Below are 21,105 nucleotides of genomic sequence, written 5' to 3' on the forward strand. Positions count from 1 at the left end.
ACGCTTCAGGTTACATACGCTTCAGGTTACAGACTCCGCTAACCCAGAAATAATACCTCGGGTTAAGAACTTTGCTTCAGGATGAGAACAGAAATTGTGCGGCGGCAGCGGGAGGCCCCATTAGCTAAAGTGGTGCTTCAGGTTAAGAACAGTTTCAGGTTAAGAACAGACCTTGGGAACGAATTAAGTTCTTAACCCGAGGTACCACTGTATCCCACAGTTGCTATCGGTCCTGATTGTGGGGCCAAGTACTGAAGGGAAGGGAACCATGTCAGCCAAGGAGGTTTAAGAAGGAATAGGGGGCAGAGCTAGGCTGCTGTCCCAAATATCCAATGTGGGGTATAGGTCTGAGGCCATAGGTTGCCTAGACAGCTAGTTAGCAGGGAGTGTTCTTGTGTATTACTTGCACATTAGGATCTGATGTAACAGAGTGCTTCACCAATAACAAATTAAAGAACCAGTCGCTTGTCCTCGTTCATTCGGGTGTTTGGGACAGGCAATGTCGGGGCTTGAGCCTGGCGCAGGTCAGCAACAAAAAGCAATAAATCACCCAAGGCCAATGAAGTTAAATCTTTATCCAAAGAAACAAACCACAGCTCAGGCCCAGTGGTTTCAGCAACTGAAGGTCCCCAACTTCCCACCCCTCTAGGGCTCCTCCTCTTCTGGGTTTTCCCCACGCAGTCTCAAACTGCACCTGCACACAACTAATCTCTGTTCTGCTCTTTTCATATTTCTCTGCACATTCTCATAGGCCAGAGGGGAGAGTAGCTGGTCGCAGCAGGAGGCGGAGACTCCCTGGATTCTTCAACAGCCTCTTGGCCGCCCTCCTCTCCAGCCTCTGCTTCAGCCTCAGAGTCTGGACTGCAGTCTGCCACCACCTCTTCCTGCTCACTAAACTCTGTTGCCCTTCCAGCTTCCATGCCTCTTCCCCCCAGTCTTCTCCCGCTGACCACTCATCGTCAGCCCAACACCAATCCCCTGGCTCTGAGCCCTCTTCCCTTGATGGTTCCCTGGGGGGTTTCCTGACTGATGCCTCCGACCACTTTTCTGCATCCAACCAGTCCATGACAGGCAGGAGAGGCCACGCTCCATACCTGCTGCCATGGCTGAAGATGAGAAGCTAAGTTTTAGAGCATGGGTAGGCAAACTAAGGCCCAGGGGGCCAGATCTGGCCCAATCGCCCTCTCAATCTGGCCCACGGACAGTCCGGGAACCAGTGTGTTTTTACATGAGTAGAATGTGTCCTTTTATTTAAAATGCATCTCTGGGTTTTTTGTGGGGCATAGGAATTCGTTCATTTCCCCACAAAAAAATATAGTCCGGCCCCCCACAAGGTCTGAGGGACAGTGGACCGGCCCCCTGCTGAAAAAGTTTGCTGACCCGTGTTTTAGTGTGTGTGTCTGTGTGTAGTTGTTATATATTCTGTGCGTCCATCCTGGCACCCCACACAACTGCCCCATCCCCAGACCCATTCATTGGAGTGGCCAAGTATATGGACCCAAGTGATTCCAGCACCCATTCCTTCCATCTTTGTGTGGCATCGCCAGCCAGGGCCTACAGACTCTGCTTCATGTCCAATCAGTGCATATCCTACAACTTTTCATACTACAAACATTCCTGTGTGTGTGTGTGTGTGTGTGTGTGTGTGTGTGTGTGTTGCCCTGTGTTTGCTGTTCTTTATTGTTGTTGAAATAACAAACAACAACAACAACTGCCCTTCGCCACAGCAGGTCCCAGGGCGGGTTATAAAAACTTAAAATTGAGAATTAAAATCAGTTAAAACAGATTGCAGTCACAAGAATAGGATGCAGCCTGAAAGCACACATCTCATGAGTCAAAGACCAGGGTAAAAAACGTGCATCTGTAGTCCCTCCTGACAGCAATAATATAATATTTTTGAGGAAGGATCCCTGAACTGCTAACGAGGCAGAATAAAACCACCACTATTGCGCTATCTTTGTGTTAATAACATGTTGCATAATGCACTTGCCTGAAAACTCTGCCTGGAGGGGCCCTTACACTCTGAGAAGCGGAATAACACCAAGGTTGCAGGTTCGATCCGCATATGGAATGGCTGCATATTACTGCATTGCAGGGGCTGGACCAGATGACCCTTAGGGGTCAACTCTGCAACTCTGATTCTGATTACTGAAACCAAATTATTGCCCAGTGTTGGCTTGAGTAGAAAAATGGGCCAGGTTTAGATAGATGCATTTTCCAATGATGTTTTCATTTGCTCTCGTGGCCAGCTGTTCAAACTGTTTTAAACTGGTCCCATAGCTTTATGGTTCCTCTGTTTTTAGATGTCACACAGGTGCTTTAGAAAAGACATTCCATCCAAGACAAGATGTGGGAAAGGGGAGGCCTCTCTTAAGAAGGGGCTTTGCTACCTGAATATAAGCACTTACAAATAATATATTGGGTTGTAGTCCACTAAGTCCTATACATTGATAGATACATTGAAATGAATGAAACTGCCAGTCATGTCCATTAACTTCAATGCATCTACTCTGAATAGGACTAGCATTGTTTTAAATCCTCTGCTCAATTAACTCAGACAACCTTCTCGTCTAATCTGACGGTTGCGTTCAAAGTGGCTTGCAGCCCAAATATCCATGCCTAACCCTTTCTTACCACGTGTGCCTGAGTTAGAGAAGCCACCATCGGAAGAGAGTATCCACGTTTTGCCGTTCTGTACCTGAAGGGCAAACACTTCTTTCCCTGGTACATCTCTGCATGAACAACAGCAGCTGTTAAAAATGTTCCCAAGGCAGTGCTTGGGAACTTCATGCTACAATTGCTAGGATGCTGTAACTTGGTCCCTTTCCGCCCTAGGAAAATGACTGGCAGATGTGATTGAGCAAATTAAAATTCCCATTTTCTGACCACATAAAATCCTCTAAAACAGAGCTCCTACATGCTCTGTCCAGGATGTGGGTTTCCTTCCTTTAGGACAAGTATGAGTGACCTGTGACCCTCCAGATGTTGGAGGGCTACAACTCACATCAGCCCCAGCCAGCATGGGCAACGGTCAGAGATGGTGGCAGCTTCCATGAAGGTTTTGAAGCAGAGGTTGGATGGCCATCAGTCACAGATTCTTTACCTGTGATTCCTGTGTTGCAAGGATTTGGACTAAATGACTCTTAGGGTCCCTTCCAACTCTACAATTCTATGATTCTGCGATTCTGTGCAGTGCAGCAACATCTGGAAAGCCACAAGTTCCCACCCATGCAGTGGCGTAGCGTGGGTTGTCAGCACCCGGGGCAAGGCAAGTAATTTGCGCCCCCTAACCCGTGGATTTGCGCCCCCTAACCCATGGATTTGCCCTAACCCCAGATGTTGCGCCCGGTGCGGCCGGCCCCCCCTGCACCCCCCACGCTACGCCACTGCACCCATGCATTAGAGCTCTGCCAAAGGCAGAGGGCTTGTCTGCACTTCCGCTTGTCCAGTGCGTGAAAGTTTTTGCTTCTGATTCCTTTCTTGCAGGGGTTGCTTGAAAAAGAAGGGGAAGGAACCATAGCTCAGTGGTGAAGCACACGATGTTGCAAAAGCAATCAAATCTGGAAGCTTGGGAGCAGATTTCTGCTTCTTAAAGCGATGGGAGACCTTAGGCCCAGGGACCACATGTGGCCCTTAAGCCTTCTCTACCTGGCCCTTGGAATCCTTTATTCTCCTACTTTGTACCCCCAGTTTTTCATTGGCTGGAATGTGCATAAATTTCTGGCACATGAGCCCAGCAGGGAAGGGGCACAGAGGGTCAACAGAACCCACTGAACCTTGCCTCCAATGCTGCCAGGTGCCCACGCACAAGGCTTGGAGGATTCCTGGAGCCCGCATACCAGCTTAGCCCTGGCCACCCATGCAGGGAGGAACCTGGCAGGCAAATCTCACGCCCTCCGATGATGGCCAGGCAGACATTCAGTGAGGGGGCCAGGGCAGAGCAGGATGGGGGATCCCTGCGTGGGGGCACCTGGTCATAGCCCCTAAAATTATGTGCCCAAGGCTGTGGTCCCCCTGCCCCCATCACACTATGCCCCTGACCCAGGCTACATCTGGAGGAAGGAAACACAACACATCTGCTGAATGTTGCCCTGCTCCAGAGCTCTGCCTTGCCAACAGAGTAGACCCAGCCAGCCTTCCCGGGGAGGAAAATTGCAACCCTTCCTCAACACCCATCACTCAGGGCACAGATATCCACAATCAGCTGATAATAGCACACATACTCCCATCTCTCTTGGCGTCAGGCAACTGAAGGACTGGTCCTTGAATGAGATAGAATTTTCTTGTTCGCTCTTGTTCATTCTGTGGCTGAGCAGACTTCCCATGAAGTGAAATGAAACACGTTCCATCTTCACTCCAGTGTGGCTCCAGGCAACGGGTTTGTCAAATTTTACAATTCTCCCGTATCTAGGCTCTCCTTACAAACCCAACTGTGAAGTTCGTGGCAGTTACACTCGCTCCAATTTTTTTCTCTAGATGAAGGAATAATGGAAGCACAATCTTCCTCTGAGTCTCCATAGTTCTCCCAGCTGTTGGGATTGCCAGCAGACCAGTACCTGGGGGTGCAGGAGGGCTTGTATTATATAGGAAAGTCGGAAAAAAGAGGCTGAGCCTAACAAAGCTAGGGTTGCTATATGTCCAGATTTTCCTGGACACATCCTCTTTCTCATGGTTAATTTTTTTGTCCGGGTGGGTTTTTTAAAATTTGCAAAATGTCCATGTTTTTGGTTTTTATTCCACCCCCCCCCCCCGAAGTTTAGCCAAAGCATTGCAACTGGCAACCCAACTGAATGATAGGTGTGACTTCCACAAACTGACCAATCACATCGTAGGTAGCTCAGTTCTGGAACAGCACAGGTGCGTGACAGACACCCCCAACATAAATCCTGTCTATGCCCATATTGTGGCAGGCAAGTGTACATTTCTTCTACACCTGATCTCTGCGTTATGTCCACTCCCTGTGGAGGAGCCATGTAGACTTTGAAGGAGACAGTAAAATGGTGGTCCTAGGGAGGTAATGCTCAGAGATCTCCCATCCACAACCCTCCCCAGCAAAGAACACTCTCTTTTGTGTCAATGAGATCCTACAGCAAATTCTAAAGGTAACTTCTTCTCTTGCTGGGGCCGGAGCACTTGGGACCGGCACCCCAAATGAAGGGGACCCTAAGTTCTGCTACAGAGTTTGCAATAAATGGTGCAGTCGTCTCAGACATGCAGAAGCATCACCTCCTGGGGTATGGTTTTTGTAGACTCACTGTGTTATTAATCTGGAGCCATCTGTCCACTCCCAGTTGCCTTCCTCACTTTCATCTGTAAGGCCAATCCAGGCAGGAGTGGTGAGTTGAGAAGTGATGTAGGTCTGCAGAAAGAGGGAACTGAAATTCAGCATCGTGGCAATAAAGAGATACAAGCATTCCTGGGCTTCCATATGTCCTTTGCTCCATGATGTCTTTGCAAAGTTCATAATCCTTGACAAGTAAACCCACGTTATGTGGTAAGCAATTAAATGGGCTCCATGACCTGCATGAACAATTCACACCACTTGCACATCCATCACCAAATCTCGGAATTGCCAAAAAATTAGGGAGAATGTAGTGTAGGCAAACTAAGGCCCAGGGGACGGATCCGGCCCAATCACCTTCTGCCAATCCTGCCAATGGACGGTCCAGGAATCAGCGTGTTTTTACATAAGTAGAATGTGTCCTTTTATTTAAAATGCATCTCTAGGTTATTGGTGGGGCCTGCCTGGTGTTTTTACATGAGTAGAATGCGTGCTTTTATTTAAAATGCATCTCTGGGTTATTTGTGGGGCACAGGAATTTGTTCATTATTTTTTTCCAAAATGGAGTCCGCCGTCCGCCCCACAAGGTCTGAGGGACAGTGGATCGTCCCCTTGCTGAAAAAGTTTGCTGGCCCCTGTTCTAGGGCGCCCAAGCAATGAAGCCCCACCATCACCTGCTAAGATTCACCATCACTTCATGCGCAAATGGGATCGTGCTCAAGACCACATTCTTTTGTGGTGATACATTTCAGGACAGGATCTCTGGCAGACCAGGGTTTGTGGTGTGTGGATAGGAAGAAGGTACAGTAGTATTTGCAAGAGGTCATGAGGTATTTGCATGTGACAGTTAAAAGACAGTCAGAAAAATACAGGCATTGGAGAAGATGCTAATAAACCCCAAACAGCAAGAGAGAAAGAAGAACAATATATATATTGTTCAGTATACATGAGATATAACAGTATTCCTGAAGAAGAAGCATCACCACCCCCATCATTCAGTCTGGGCACTGAGGTCCTCCTCTGAGAATCTTCTGGCGGTTCCCTCCCTGTGAGAAGTGAAGCTACAGGGAACCAGGCAGAGGGCCTTCTTGGTAGTGGTGCCCGCCCTGTGGAATGCCCTCCCATCAGATGTCAAGGAAATAAACAACTATCTGACTTATAGAAGACATCTGAAAGCAGCCCTGTTAAGGGAAGTTTTTAATGTTTGGTATTTCATTGTTTTTAATATTCTGTTGGGAGCTGCCCAGAGTGGCAGGGGAATACATTATTATTATTATTATTATTATTATTATTATTATTATTATTATTATTATATAACCTGTTCTTCATCAGTCAGGATGGAGGCCAAATGGGCATCTCTGGACATGCAGAAGTTCTCGGCATCATACCAGGTCTTTTTCCCTTTTGAAACGTAGTAGAGATTCTTCCCAAAAAGCTTCCAGCCACCAGAAGACTTTGCACCTTTCTTGAAGAGGTTTTCTAGGAGGAATTAATGCAAAGACTTTAACATACCCGGCACTGTGTTGCATGTAGACTAAGGACAGTTCTGGGATTTGGGGAAGAGTCACCCTCTCAGCCTGGCTTACCTCAAAACATTTTGCTTGGGGAATGGACTCGGTTGACCCAACACATGCTTGGAGCTTTTAGGAGGAAGGAAATGACCCCCAAGACAATAAACATTGTCTCAAAATGTTTTCGTTTGAAAGGTTCAGGTGGGAAGATTTTGAGCAAACTTGAGGGGCACTTATAATCATTGTCTATGAGGCTGGGGATGGTCATGACCCAGGATATGGATTCAGAATCCTCAGCAATAGAAGACTCTATCCCAGAAAGAGTTTAAAGACTGGTGGAAACACATTCCCTAGAGCTCTTGTGTTGGGGAATTGCTGAAGAAACCTCTCCTGCGACAGCAGTGATAAGATCACGGGCCCCATGCTTCCTTCATCACCTTGTAGTAATGAAATAAAGAAAACCATACCATGTAAGGTTTTGACCTACTGAGCATGCTTGGACTGTGGTCAGACTATGCTCAGTAACTGGAATGAAATACTATACAGTCATACCTCGGGTTACAGAAGCTTCAGGTTCCGTTTTTTTGGGTTACAGACCTGCCGAAACCCAGAAGTACCGGAACAGGTTATTTCCGGGTTTCGGTGGTCGTGCATGCGCAGAAGCACTAAATTTTGCTTTGCACATGCGCAGAATCACCGAATCACAACCCATGCGTGCACAGACGTGGTGCTGCAGGTTGCGAATGCTGCAAGTTGCGAATGTGCATCCCGCACAGATCACGTTCGCAACCCGAGCATCCACTGTACTGAGGTGAAATCTAATCCTGCAGTAAAAGTCTAGCAGACCATGAGGAAGCTCCTTTGTTTAAAATGGTAGTCAGCACGCATGCTCACACTGTTTGTAATTTGGACTGCTCATAGGGAGACAGCTGGGGTGAGGGAAACTATTGGATAGGAAGTTTAAACTTAATGGAATGTGTGGAATTTGTGCCAAATGTATAAAACTGTTTGGAACGCTTTGTCTGGGGCCAGTTAATTTGGGGAAACATCCCTGCTGGTACTTTCTGCACAGAAATAAAATACAAATACAACGCCTTCTCCACCCACTGACTCATGTGATATTTGGTATATCAACAAGACAGGGCAAGCTTTGATTGCAACAACCTGACCCAGTTCAGATTACTGAACACCACGGCCTGCTCACTAGAAGCTTCTAGAATCCCATGTCTATCATCACACTGTTTTCAGAGAAGGCACACTCCCAATTTCAGCTGCTTGGCACTGACCAGGTGCCTTGCCTTTAAAGGAACAACCGGGAGCTCACTTTAAGTTTCTGGTGTTGTGTATGACATCAGCTGTGAGGCAGGTAGAAGTTGTTTGTGGAGAATGACCTCACTGGGACCCATATCAGCCCTTATCAATGAAGACCTTTTTTATTTCAGCAAGCATCTTACTGATTTTAAAGCTAATTTTAACTATTTTTACCTCTATCGTATCAATATTATAACCTTTTCGTAGCCTGCTTAGAGACTACAGTGGATGCTTTAGTTGAGATTCCTTAGGATCCATTCCAACACTACAGTTCTATGATTCTAAGCAGTATATACATTGTTGAAATAAATAGGCCAGTGGGTTCCCTGCTACTGGTTTAGAGGATTTATGTCAAACCAAAACCTTGAATATTAAATAGACTCTAAAAGAGTTGCCCTGGCTGCTTGAGCTATATGATCTTTGATGGCTGCATGTGAGATTAGCTGCAACCTTTGAACCTTGAAGGACAGCCCATAGCTGTCAACTTACAGATTTGAAAATAAGGGACCAGCAGCCTCGAAAATAAGGGATCAGCAGCCAAAATAAGGGATTTTCCTGGCACAGGTATGTTCAACTTCTGAGCCCCTCCGAGCCAAAGGCAGAAAGCCCAGCCAGCAGCCAAACGAAGCCTCAAGCGGTGGTTCCCACAGCGCAGCAACCCAGCAAAGGGGATGCAGCAAGGAAAACCACCGTCACCTCTCTGCTGGGAAGCGCTGAGCAAAAGGCGAGTCCCCAGGCAACGTGGCCGATTTGATCGGCACAAGGCATGCAAGCTCCACCCCCCAGTAGTTCTTAGACTCCTTATTGGGTGAGCAACGCAGCCAAGCAACACAGTTGGAACCTCCCTCCTCCCTGGCTGGCAGGGAGGGCGGGAGAGGAGTTGCTTCCTTTGAAACCCGGGAAATTTAAGGGACATCATCAATAAGGGACACGGCCCTGGGATAAGGGAGTTTCCCACCAAATAAGGGACGGTTGACAGCTATGGGACAGCCCCACATAGAACACATTGAAAAAGTCTGTCCTGGAGGTTACTAGAGGGTGAACCATCCCCATCCTGGAACAACCAGGCTCCACACAACTGAAGACATCTGAGCTTCTGGTAACAAGCTGGATTCTAATAGTATCCCGAGACTACAGACCTAATCCTTCCCAGGGGTGGAGGGGCATACTTTCAGAACAGGCTGCCTACTCAATTCCCACACTGAGGAACTATCATCCCATAGCACCTTCATCTTGCCAAAATTCAGCCTCCATTTACTGGTCGCTATCCATGTAGCCCATCACTGTCTCCAAACACTAATCAAGCACATGCACTGCTCCACCTGACTCAAATGACAAGGATGAATAGAGCTGGGTATCATCAGCATACTGGTAACACCATGACCCTAATCCCCTAAAGACCTCGCCCAACAGCTTCAAGATGTTAAGCACTGTTGTTTTCTGCTAGCTAACACGTGAGTGTTTAACCTTAGATCAGGTGACAAAGGTATTTGGCTGAAAATCTCCATTTTGAAAGGGAGTTGCCTTTAGTCTTCATTTCCAGATCTCTGAGGAAGTAAGGAGGTTTAAATGTCTCTGCAGGAAAACAACTCCAGGCAAAATGGAGGCCGTAAGGAGAGAGACCTTTTTAAAAATAGTTCTGTTTGGAATTATATTTTATTTCTAAAATGCTTGGTCTTTGCTGCACAGCACAAGACATTAATGGAATTATGTGGGTGTATCTTTGATGCTTTTTATCTGTTTTGAAGACAGTTCTGCAAGTAAAGTTTTTGAATAATATCTAATGGGTCTGGGCAAAAAAGAGTCAGTTTTTATGCATCCAGTCACTTCAAACTGCACACGGTTAATATCTGCAATATAACCCACAGTATCACATTTCAGCTCATCTAAGTTTGCTCGCCTTTATATTCCCAAAATGTGCCACGGCACCATATTGAGGGTTGAAGGCACTTACGGTACTTTACTTTCCGCTCATTGTAGAGGTTTTCGGCATCTGCTATGTGCTGTGGCAGGTTCGTGACTTCTTCAGCTACCTTCATGGCTGAAAGCATCCCCAAACTTAGATGAGGGTTTCTTTTCTCCCACCCAACACTTCCATTTATTTAAATAACTGTCTCCCACCTTCCTATCTCACCCAAGGAAACAAACAAATCAAGTGTAAAAACTCCCCCAAAGCTAAAACAGTTGATAGCTTAAAGAACATTAGCAAAAACCCAAAATAGCCTCCAAAATCAAAATAAGGATCCCCAGAGTGGATGGGTCAACCTAGCCAGATGGGTGAGGTACAAATAATAAAATTGGTGGTGGTGGTTTTTAAGGTGGACAAATAAGTTCTTCAGCTGTTCTGAAGTCATAGGCCAATCAGAATCATGTGTCAGAGGATGATACTTTAGATATTCACCTTACTCCTTATTAAGATCATTAGACAAAGACTAGAAAATATGATTGTGTGATTCCTACCCCCAAATATGAACAGAGTTTGCACTGATTTCACCTTGCTGTCTAAATATTACAGATACAATTTCTCTACCTAGACTAAATCTGCATCTGCCCTGTTTCCATCCGCAACATGCAGAAAGCTAAAGGAAAAGATAGTTATCCTAAAGAAGATAGTTCACTGTATCCACCAATAATCAGCACTAAGGACTAGAATCCTGAAGCAGAGCCAAAGCACAAGAAGGAAGGGGCCTTTATACAGACGTAGAGCTCATCCACACATCCATGTGAGTCGTGCCTAAAAAACACTGCTCTGAGTGTTTTTTTTCCCCTTGGGTCCAAGCAATTTTGCCTTTGGCGCACCGCTTTCCCCCAGGAAACCCACCCAAGTGTTAAATCGGTGCAAACATCAGTCTGGAGAAAACCAGATTGACGTTTGCTCTGATTCAGTGGCAAACAGCCAGTTTCCCTTGGGGGGAAATGGCGAGGCAAGTGGAATTGTGGGTGAGCCCTCATTCAAAAGATCAGCATGAAGTAAGCAGCACATAAGTGACACACAAAACACTACCAAGCCATTCCACATTCTAAATCTTAAATTAACAATCCAAAAATTGAGAGAACAAGGTACAAGATCTACTACAGAAGCCACAAATAGAAAACTCATTCAAATTGTGTCCAAAAGGAAGATTCAGTCTTTAAAGTTCCTTTAGCCACGCTCCTGTAGATATCAACAAAGGTACGTTTGATCAAACGAAGCGTCAGCGATGTTACGCACGAGAGTTAGACAGGGTGCCAGCGTTTGTCATCTGTATCGCCCATGAAGAGTCTTGGGCTTCTTCAGTAAATTCTCTCTCACGGTTTTGATATATTTATAAACATTCAAGTCCATATGTTACATTCCTTCTTGGCTTAAGCTGCAAAATTTAGTTTCTTTCTTCAGGAAATTCTCCCTCAAGATTTTGGTGTATTTACATACATTCAACTTCATATGCTAAGTTCTTTCTTTTTTTCCGATTATAACTCTTTTTTTTATATGAATATTTATTAGATTTTCCAATTTTATATAAACACAAAAGAAAAAGAAAAAGAAAAATATTAAAAACAAGTCAATTTCAATAACAGTTTTTCAATAACATGATTCTTTGACTTCCTCATACCTCCCCTTCTTGTTTTCTAATTCAACTTGTTAATCCAGCAAATCCTAATCTCTTAACATTCCTTTTATAATAACACCTTATTTTCCACTCAACTTTTTTTTTAAATTTAATGACTTAAACAATTTTAATCCCTATTATCTTTGTCATAACAGCTAGAGACCACAAAAGTTCAATCCAACATCTTTTCAGAGTTCATTAATTTTGTAATATTTCTGTAAATAGTCCTTAAATTTCTTCCAATCTTCTTCTGCTGACTCTTCTCCCTGGTCGCGGATTCTGCCAGTCATTTCTGCCAGTCCCATACAGTCAATCAACTTCATCTGCCATTCTTCCAGAGTGGGTAGATCTTGAGTCTTCCAGTGCTTTGCTATAAGTATTCTTGCTGCCGTTGTAGCATACATAAAAAAAGTTCTATCCTTCTTTGGCACCAAATGGCCGACTATGCCCAAGAGAAAAGCCTCTGGTTTTTTCAAGAAGGTATACTTAAATACCTTTTTCATTTCATTATAAATCATTTCCCAGAAAGCCTTAATCTTTGGGCACGTCCACCAAAGGTGAAAGAATGTACCTTCAACCTCCTTGCATTTCCAACATTTATTATCGGGCAAATGATATATTTTTGCAAGCTTGACTGGGGTCATGTACCACCTGTATATCATTTTCATAATATTCTCTCTTAAGGCATTACATGCCGTAAATTTCATACCTGTGGTCCATAACTGTTCCCAGTCAGCAAACATGATGTTATGTCCAAGATCTTGTGCCCATTTAATCATAGCTGTCTTAACCGTTTCATCCTGTGTGTTCCATTTCAGCAGCAAGTTATACATTTTTGACATAATTTTAGTTTTAGGTTCTAGCACTTCTGTTTCTAATTTAGATTTTTCCACCTGGAAGCCTGTTCTTTCTTGACTTAAGCATTTATTCATTTGCTAAGCCAATGTATGTAAATGTATGTCTACAAATATATCAAAACCGTGAAAGAGAATTTACTGACGAAGCCCAAGACTCTTCATGGGCGAAACAGGTGACAAATGCCGGAATTTAAAGACTGAATTTTCCTTTTGGACACAATTTGAATGAGTTTTCTGTTTGTGGCTTCTGTAGTAGATCTTGTACCTTGTTCTCTCAATTTTTGGATTATTAATATCAGATTTAGAACGTAGAATGGTTTTGTGTGCTGCTTATGTGCTGCTTGCTTCATACTGGTCTACTACGAGAATTGGCAGCAGAGGTCCATTTCTTCAGTATTCATTCCAAAGATGTCTTCCATATTTCCTATTGATGGAAGGTGAGATCCTAAGCTTCTTTTAAGTTTGTACTGGATGTCTTGTGGCATAGTTCCCACACAGCCAGGTCAAGATGTTCAGTGTTCTTTCTAGCTTCTCTCTTGTTCTCTATCTTCTGTTGGGGCTTTTGGGGGGGCAGGGGGTGTTCTAAAACAACCAGAAACAGATGATTATTGTCCTTCCACTTACGATTTTCAGTCATGAGATCGTTATTTCTTAGCCCAGTTGCCATTGCGGTCCTCAGTTTGTCCATTGGCTGATCAAGTGGGCTCTCCTTTTCTTTATTCATCTTATAAACTAAAGGCATTGAAACAAATGCAGGTAATTTTAATGTGAAGCTGTTAAAAGCTTACACCTAAATAACCTTTCCCCATCTCCCTGCATACACACCCCCCCCAAAAAAAGTGAAGATACCTTCTTCAGAGTTTGCTTCACTATGCCCAGGACTGCCTAAGTGAGGTTACAGGGAACCAGGCAGAGGGCCTTCTCAGTGGTGGCCCCTGCCCTGTGGAACGCCCTCCCATCGAGGAAATAAACAACTATCTGACTTTTAGAAGACATCTGAAGGCAGCCCTGTACAGGGAAGTTTTTAATGTTTGATGTTTTATCGTGTTTTTAATATTCTGCTGGGAGCTGCCCAGAGTGGCTGGGGAAACCCAGCTAGAGGGGCGGGATATAAATAGTACATTGTTGTTGTTGTTGTTGTTGTTACATAGGGAGAAAGGTCTCAAACAGGGATCTTTACCCAATATCCTTTTAAAAAGACCCTTTTTAATTAAATAAATAAATAGAATTTATATACGACATGATTGTAACCAAACACTTTAGTGGTTTGCAAGAAATGTTAAGACTGTCAATGAAAACAGTTCAAAACAAGTAAATTAAAACATTTTTTAAAAATAATTAAAATCAGCCAAAAGCCAAAAAGAAATCAAGAAACATCAGCATCTACATTTGCCTAAACAAAAATGTTGTAAGTGGGCAGCAAAAAGAATACAGCGAAGGAGCTTGCCCGATATCAATGGGCAGGGAATTCCAAAGTGCAGGTGCTGCCACACTAAAATAATGATTTCTTAAAAATATGGAAAGAGTATTGTTTAGCATAAGTGAAATATACTCAGAGTCGCAAAGTGATTTCATGCTCTTTATTCAGCTCATAGTGGTGAGGAGGAATGAATGAAAGTCCCCTCAAAGCATCTGCTTTATATACATTATTTACACAATGGGCTGCACATGATTGGCTAATTCCGGAATTCTACTGTAAGCCAATCAGGTTGTGGATTCACTTCTATCTGGAGCATGATTGGGTGGTTCCTGCCAACCAATCATACTGCTGCATTGTTCTAGGACCAATCAGACTGCTGCATTCTGAATCCTATTGTTCTAGGACCAATCAGACTGCTGCATTCTGAATCCTATTGTTCTAGGACCAATCAGACTGCTGCAGTTTGGATCCTATTCAACTCAGTACATAACAATAAGGTTACCAGATTTTTTTCAATGAATCCGGGGACACTTTAAATATATAAATAAATGCATGCATGCATGCATACTAACGTTCAGGATGTTGATGCTGCAGCGATGGTGGTGGCAGAGGGAAGGGAGACTTCATACTGCCTGTCGGAGCAGCCCCATCCCAACTCCTACTCGCGTGCAAGCAGGAGGGGGCAGGGATCTCTCAGGCAGTGCAATGCCTCCCTTCCCATCGGAGTAGCTCCAATCCCATTCTTACTTGCGTGCAAGCAGGAGGGGGCGGAGATCCCTCAGCTGGGAAGGGAGGCTTCCCTTTGCCTAACTGAGAGATCCTGTCCCCTCCTGCTTGCACGCAAGCTCTGATAGGCAGTGTGAAGCTTCCCTTCCCAGCTGAGAGATCCCTGCCCCCTCCTGCTTGCACGCAAGTAGGAGCTGGGAGGCTGCTCCGTTAGGCAGCATGAAGCCTCCCTTCGCAGCTTAGTTGCTGGGGTCAGGGAAGGTGGAGGCAGCCCGGAAGCTGCATCTTGGAGCCCCTGCACCGCCATCAGATGGGGACTTCTGAGCAGCTCCTGAAGCCAGCCAGAGCCAACTGCTCCGGGCTGCTGAGACTGCCGCTGCTGTGTTTCCTGGGGACATTAGATGAAATCCGGGGACATTCCGGGGATGGAATTTGTCCGGGGACTTATTCGCAAATCCGGGGACTGTCCCCAGGAAAGGGGGACGTCTGGTAACCCTAGTTTAGCACCTGTAAAGTGTATGTTCTTCCATTCAAAGCAGCAGAATTGGCATATATTGGGTACGATAATAATAATAATAATAATAATAATAATAATAATAATAATAATAATAATTTATTTATACCCCACCCTCCCCGGCCAGAGCCGGGCTCAGGGCGGCTAACACCAGTGAAATCACAATAAAAACATAATAGGGGAGGGGGAAAGAAACAATTTAAAATAGGGGTTAAAATACAATTTAAAATGCAGCCTCATTTTAATAGTAGCCCATAGTTCAAAACCATAAGGTGAGGGAAACAGAAGGGTCAGACTGAGTCCAAACCAAAGGCCAGGAGGAACAGCCCTGTCTTGCAGGCCCTGCGGAAAGATGTCAAGTCCTGCAGGGCCCTAGTCTCTTGTGCCAGAGCATTCAACCACATCGGGGCCAGTGCTGAAAAGGCCCTGGCCCTAGTTGAAACCAATCTAACCACCTTGCAACTTGGGACCTCCAAAGTGTTGTCCTTTGTGGACCTTAAGGTCCTCCGCGGGGCATACCAGGAGAGGCGGTCCCATAGGTACGTGGGTCCTAGGCCACATATCCCACCAGTAAACCCATCCCAAGCTGTTAAGGGCTTTTCATACCATAAGTAAAACTTTGCACTTGGCGGGCAAAACTAGGCTTCTTTCACATGGATCAAAGACCCAGTTTAGTACACACAGAGAGAGAGAGTCTGGGAGCCTCAATGGCACCCATCTGAAGACTTCACCCAGGGCAAAAAAACATGGCTAGCTCCTCGCCCCTAAAGCTACATCTCTGCATCTGGCATAATAACAACACAGCAAACAGTGCAAATCTCTGAGCAGAGGGTTTACATCCAAACGGAACTCACTCCTATCAGCAAGTGCGGCTACAGTCTTCCGAACTCACTGCAGTTTCCGGATCAAGCACAAGGGAAGCCCCAGATAGATTGCATTGTAGCAATCCAGCCTTGGTCACCAATGCCTGAACTGTTCTGCTCAGACTCTCGTGGTCACGCAGAGCTCCTCCGCACAAGGAGGGATCAATATGTGCTTGATCAGCCGCACGGTTTATGGAGGGCATCGCTGACGTGCGCAACGTCAGCCAGGAAGAAAGTGCGGCGCCCACTTGCTAACACACTGTTATGGCCTGGGAATCGGATTCAGAGGCTGAACCTGAGGAATCCCAGCCTGCACAGGAGTCCCCGCCTCCTGGGCCGGCTGAGCCGGGGCTGGGGCTTGAACCTGAAGGGCCCTCACCTGTGCCGGATCCTCAGGAGCAGACACCAGCTGAATCTGCTCTGGCTTCGGAGGTGATCGAGGACCCATTGCCTGCAGGTGCTCCTCTCCCAGCCCTGTTCAGGGGAAGGTGAGGTTGCCTCTGGGTCCAGTAACCCTCCAGCCTCTCCGGAGCTGCAGAGGCACAAGGCAGAGAGGCGGAGGGAACTAAGTTCTCACAGGAGGAGTGCTCACCTCCAGGCCAGGAGAGGCGAGTCACCTGTGGGCCAGGACCGCCCTATGCCTCAGAGGAGATAAAGGCCAGTCAGCCCAGTTCCAGGTTGCGGGAGCAACATCACTGGTAACCTGTTCCTGCCAGCACCCTGACCTGCTCTCCTGAGTTCCTGACCATGCCCAACTCCTCGCTTTGGACCTCGCTTCGCCCCTGATGAACAACCTCCTTACCCTCGACCTAGGACCGGACTCAGACCATGCCGCACGGTAACCCCCCCGGGACCAGCACACACACCAATATACAGCACAAGGTAAAGTCAACAAGAACGCAGGCAGTGCAGATTGGTCAAGAGGTGATTTGAGTGAACTTACAGAGGAAAGCCGTGGTGACCAAGACACAAAAGCAGATGAAGGCGAAAATCCCGAGAAATATCCATCCAACCTTGAGAGGAATTCGCCAGCGTGGTTTCGGTTTGGTCGGAGGAGCAGCACCGGGTTTCCCTTTGGCCGCCGCTGCCGCCGCTGCTCCTGCTGGTGGCGCTGCTCCTGCTGCTGGTGGTGTTGGTGCCGCCGCTGCCGCCGCCGGCTTGGGGGCCATGGCTCAAATGACAAGAAGAAACACCCATGAAGACAATGGATCAAAGGACAAGCTCACCATCAGGCCTCTAACATTGAACTGAATTTATTATGTCGGTCACAGACCAGTTCCAGCCCACATACAATATCAAGGAAGTCATAAAACACAATAGGGATACATTTGAATTTGCAATTAGGTATAACAGGGACACTACAGATATAGCAACAGTTAAAAATATATATAAGTTAAAACTTACGGTACTCACTAACATATCACCTAAAATTATCATTTAAGGCCTTAATCATTATAATAGCACAGCTTGTTCCCTAAGTTTTATGGCAAACACACAGAATCTGGCTACCCTTAACGTGATCTTAACATGATGACGTTGGTGGCGCTGTGGGTTAAACCACAGAGCCTAGGACTTGCTGATCAGAAGGTCGGCAGTTCGAATCCCCGCGACGGGGTGACCTCCCGTTGCTCGGTCCCTGCTCCTGCCAACCTAGCAGTTCGAAAGCACGTCAAATTGCAAGTAGATAAATAGGTACCGCTCCAGCGGGAAGGTAAACGGCGTTTCCGTGCGTTACTCTGGTTCGCCAGAAGCGGCTTAGTCATGCTGCCCACATGAACTGGAAGCTGTACGCGGCTCCCTCGGCCAATAAAGCGAGATGAGCGCCGCAACCCCAGAGTCGGCCACGGCTGGACCTAATGGTCAGGGGTCCCTTCACCTTTACCTTTTAACGTGATCTCAGGATCCTTGTCCTCTACCAGGGATTTTAGACATTGAAGTTCGGATTCATTTGGAGATTTTTGCATAGCAGGGGTAATAAATACCGAGCGTATATCCCCGTAGAAACGGCAGCATAACAAGGCATGGGATACAGTTTCTACCTCCATCAAGCCGCAGGGGCAGACTCGTTCCGAGGCCTCTAACATCTCCCCATTTGCCAATTTTGTCATGGTACCAAAGACCCAACAGGTAGCAGGAAGCACTGGCACACTGTGATTGCTAAGAATCAGCCCATTGCACTGTTATTCATGGCTGAGGCAGCATCTAATTCTGGGGATTCGGCCAGCAAAGAGGGAGATTCAAAAAGGGGGGGTGGAATCTTAGGAGGAAACTCAGAAGTTTGTAAAAATTACACATGGCATGTAGATAGTAGGCAGAGAAATGTTCTTCCTCTCTCCTAGCACTAGAACCCATGGGCATCCAATGAAGCTGAGTGTTGGAAGATTCGGGAGAAACAAAAGGACTGTGGAACTCCCTGCCACAGGAGGCAGCAATGGCCACCAACTTGGGTGGCTTTAAAAGAAGGGTTAATCCAATTCACGGAGGAGAGGGCTACCGACAACTACTGGCCACAATGGCTACGCTCCACCTCCACAGTTTGAGGCAGCAGTGTTTCTGAATACCAGCTGCTGGAATCCACGGGAGGGGAGAGGGGTCTTGCACTCATGTCATGCTCCTTGGTTTGCCAGGGCACCTGGTTGGCCCCTGTGAGAACAGAACGCTGGACTAGATGGGCCCTTGGCCTGATCCTGCAGGCTCTTCTTATGGTCTGATCAGCAGACACCCTCAGAAGGTGGTGGATTCTCCTTCCTTGAAGGTTTTTAAGCAGAGGTTGGATGTCTGTCACAGATGCTTTATGTGAAATTCCTGCAGTGTAGGGGGTTGGACTAGATGGCCCTCGGGGTCCCTTCCAGCTCTACAATTCTATGATTCTATTACATTCAGGTGATCAGAAACATCTTCAAAGCTGAGAAAGAGCAGCTGCTAATAGCTTTTAACCATTTTTTTAAAGCTCTCAGATAAAATTGATAATTAGGGAAAGAAAAAGAAGGAAGTAATTTAAGCTCCATCAACAGGAGGCTAATAATAATAATAATAATAATTTATTATTTGTACCCAGCCCATCCGGCTGGGTTTCCCTAGCCACTCTGGGTGGCTTCCAACAGAATATTAAAATACAATAATATATTAAACATTAAAGCTTTCCTAAACAGGGCAGAGACATCACCTTGCCAACAAAGGTCCGTATACTTAAAGCAATGGTTTTCCCAGTAGTGATGTATGGAAGTGAGAGCTGGTCCATAAAGAAGGCTGATCGCCGAAGAATTGATGCTTTTGAATTCTGGTGCTGGAGGAGACTCTGGAGAGTCCCATGGACTGCAAGAAGATCAAACGTATCCATTCTGAAGGAAATCAGCCCTGAGTGCTCACTGGAAGGACAGATCCTGAAGCTGAGGCTCCAAGACTTTAGCCACCTCATGAGAAGAGAAGACTCCCTGGAAAAGACCCTGATGTTGGGAAAGATGGAGGGCACAAGGAGAAGGGGATGACAGAGGACGAGATGGTGGGACAGTGTTCTTGAAGCTACCAGCATGAGTTTGACCAAACTGCGGGAGGCAGTGGAAGACAGGAGTGCCTGATGTGCTCTGGTCCATGGGGTCACGAAGAGTCGGACACGACTAAACAACAACAAAACAGGTGTCTTCTAAAAGTCTGGTAGTTGTTTTTCTCTTTGACATCTTGATGGGAGGGCGTTCCACAGTGCGGATGCCACCACCAACAAGGCCCTCTGCCTGGTTCCCTGTAACTTGGCTTCTCGCAGTGAGGGAACCGCCAGAAGGACCTCAGCACTGGATCTCAGTGTCCTGGCAGAACGATGGAGGTGGAGACGCTCCTTCAGGTATACAGGACCAAGGCCATTTAGGGCTTTAAAGGTCAGCACCAACACTTTGAATTGGTGGCTAAGGTTAACTATTCAGGAATTACCTGTGTGTATCTACCCAACACTGAATACCCTCCTGCAACACAAGGACCTAAGAAGAGGCTGCTGGGTCAGACCAATGACCCATCTAGCACAGCATCCTTTTCTCACAGGGGCCAACCAGATGCCCTGGGAAACCTGCAAACAGGATTCGAACTCAAGAGCAGCACTCCCCTCCTGCGGTTTCCAGCCACTGTCCTTCAGAAGCATAGTCATCCTGGCTAGGAGCCATCGATAGCCCTCCTCCTCCGTGAATTTTGCTAATTCTCTTTTGAGACCTTCAAGGTTGCTGGCTATCACTGGCCCCTTTAGGAATGAGTTCCATAGCTTAACTACACACTGTGTGAAGAGCTTTGCCTCTTCAGGGATTCTGGTGCTGCGTTCAAGGCCCGATAAGCAGCGGGAACCAGCAGCATTTGGTGGCCACCAAGCAAAAGGCAGTTGCACCTGCGATTCGTGGCTGGCGCTGCATCAAATTAAGGCAAATCTGCCGTGATGCAAAGGAGACAAAGGTTAGGAAGAAACTCAGAAATATCTGGAGGAGGTGGGAAAGAAGGAGCAGTCGCCTAACAGATTTAAACTATCTTTTAAATTCTCAAATAAAAGCATTCACTGTGAAAAGGGAACAGTTTAAGCTCCATTAATGGGAGGTTGAGGTTAAAAATTCAAGGATTACCTAAGTAGATCTTCCCAACATTGGATAATCTGCTGTAGTGTCGAGGCAACTACTGTACCTTCTGCTTGTGGTTCACTTTAGGATTCCCTTCCAGAGTATTTTTCAAGGATTTCGCTTGCTCTTCTTCCGAGTCTGATTCTCCTGAACCCTGCGCTATTTCTGCTCTATATTTCCCATGGATTCTTATGCCTCCCTCCCACGGCCTTATACTCGCTTCCTTTGTCCTCCCAAGATGGTGCAAGCAGCAGTCCTGTGACACAAGCCGCTTGCTGATTGGCTGCCTGCCCTGCCCTGCCACCATTCACCATCACAAGCACACCTGTGGCTGAAAGGTAAGGCAGATTGTGATGGCGCTGGGCCTGTGAGGCAGCAGTCTTTGACATCCCAGGTCAATCCAAGCGGGGCAAGACCCTTGTGGCTAAAGAAAGGTCCTTCAC

At 46.3% G+C, this 21,105-nt stretch overlaps 1 protein-coding gene across 3 annotated transcripts; it reads right to left on the reverse strand.

Annotated features, from left to right (window-relative positions):
* Positions 1-4,268: 4,268 nt before the first annotated feature.
* Positions 4,269-20,920, reverse strand: LOC310742393 (uncharacterized protein). Of its 3 annotated transcripts, none has more exons than XM_083571854.1 (7): positions 20,727-20,920; positions 17,017-17,244; positions 13,175-13,282; positions 10,058-10,144; positions 6,600-6,760; positions 5,256-5,359; positions 4,269-4,556 (listed from the first exon to the last, which is right to left on the reverse strand). In XM_083571854.1, exons 2-7 carry the CDS (start codon positions 17,240-17,242, stop codon positions 4,391-4,393), a joined length of 852 nt encoding a protein of 283 aa, XP_083427980.1. In that variant the 5' UTR covers positions 17,243-17,244; positions 20,727-20,920; the 3' UTR covers positions 4,269-4,390. The 3 variants fall into 3 exon arrangements, with proteins under 3 accessions (XP_083427980.1, XP_083427979.1, XP_083427981.1); XM_083571853.1 differs by having other exon boundaries at positions 20,669-20,918; XM_083571855.1 differs by lacking the exon at positions 20,727-20,920 and having other exon boundaries at positions 17,017-17,263.
* Between the last annotated feature and the right edge of the window lie 185 nt (positions 20,921-21,105).

Source organism: Podarcis filfolensis (assembly GCF_964270895.1).
Source record: "Podarcis filfolensis genome assembly, chromosome: 9".
NCBI classification, from domain to species: domain Eukaryota; kingdom Metazoa; phylum Chordata; class Lepidosauria; order Squamata; family Lacertidae; genus Podarcis; species Podarcis filfolensis.

What these genes read in the sequence shown, in the direction of transcription:
- LOC310742393 (XM_083571854.1), bottom strand. Translation starts at nt 17,242, where the DNA reads ATGGCCCCCAAGCCGGCGGCGGCAGCGGCGGCACCAACACCACCAGCA. An exon ending in GGTCACCACGGCTTTCCTCT is followed by an intron (nt 13,283 to 17,016) that starts GTAAGTTCACTC and finishes CAATGCCTTTAG; the next exon opens with TTTATAAGATGAATAAAGAA. An exon ending in GGCTCCAGATTAATAACACA is followed by an intron (nt 4,557 to 5,255) that starts GTGAGTCTACAA and finishes CTGCACCCCCAG; the next exon opens with GTACTGGTCTGCTGGCAATC.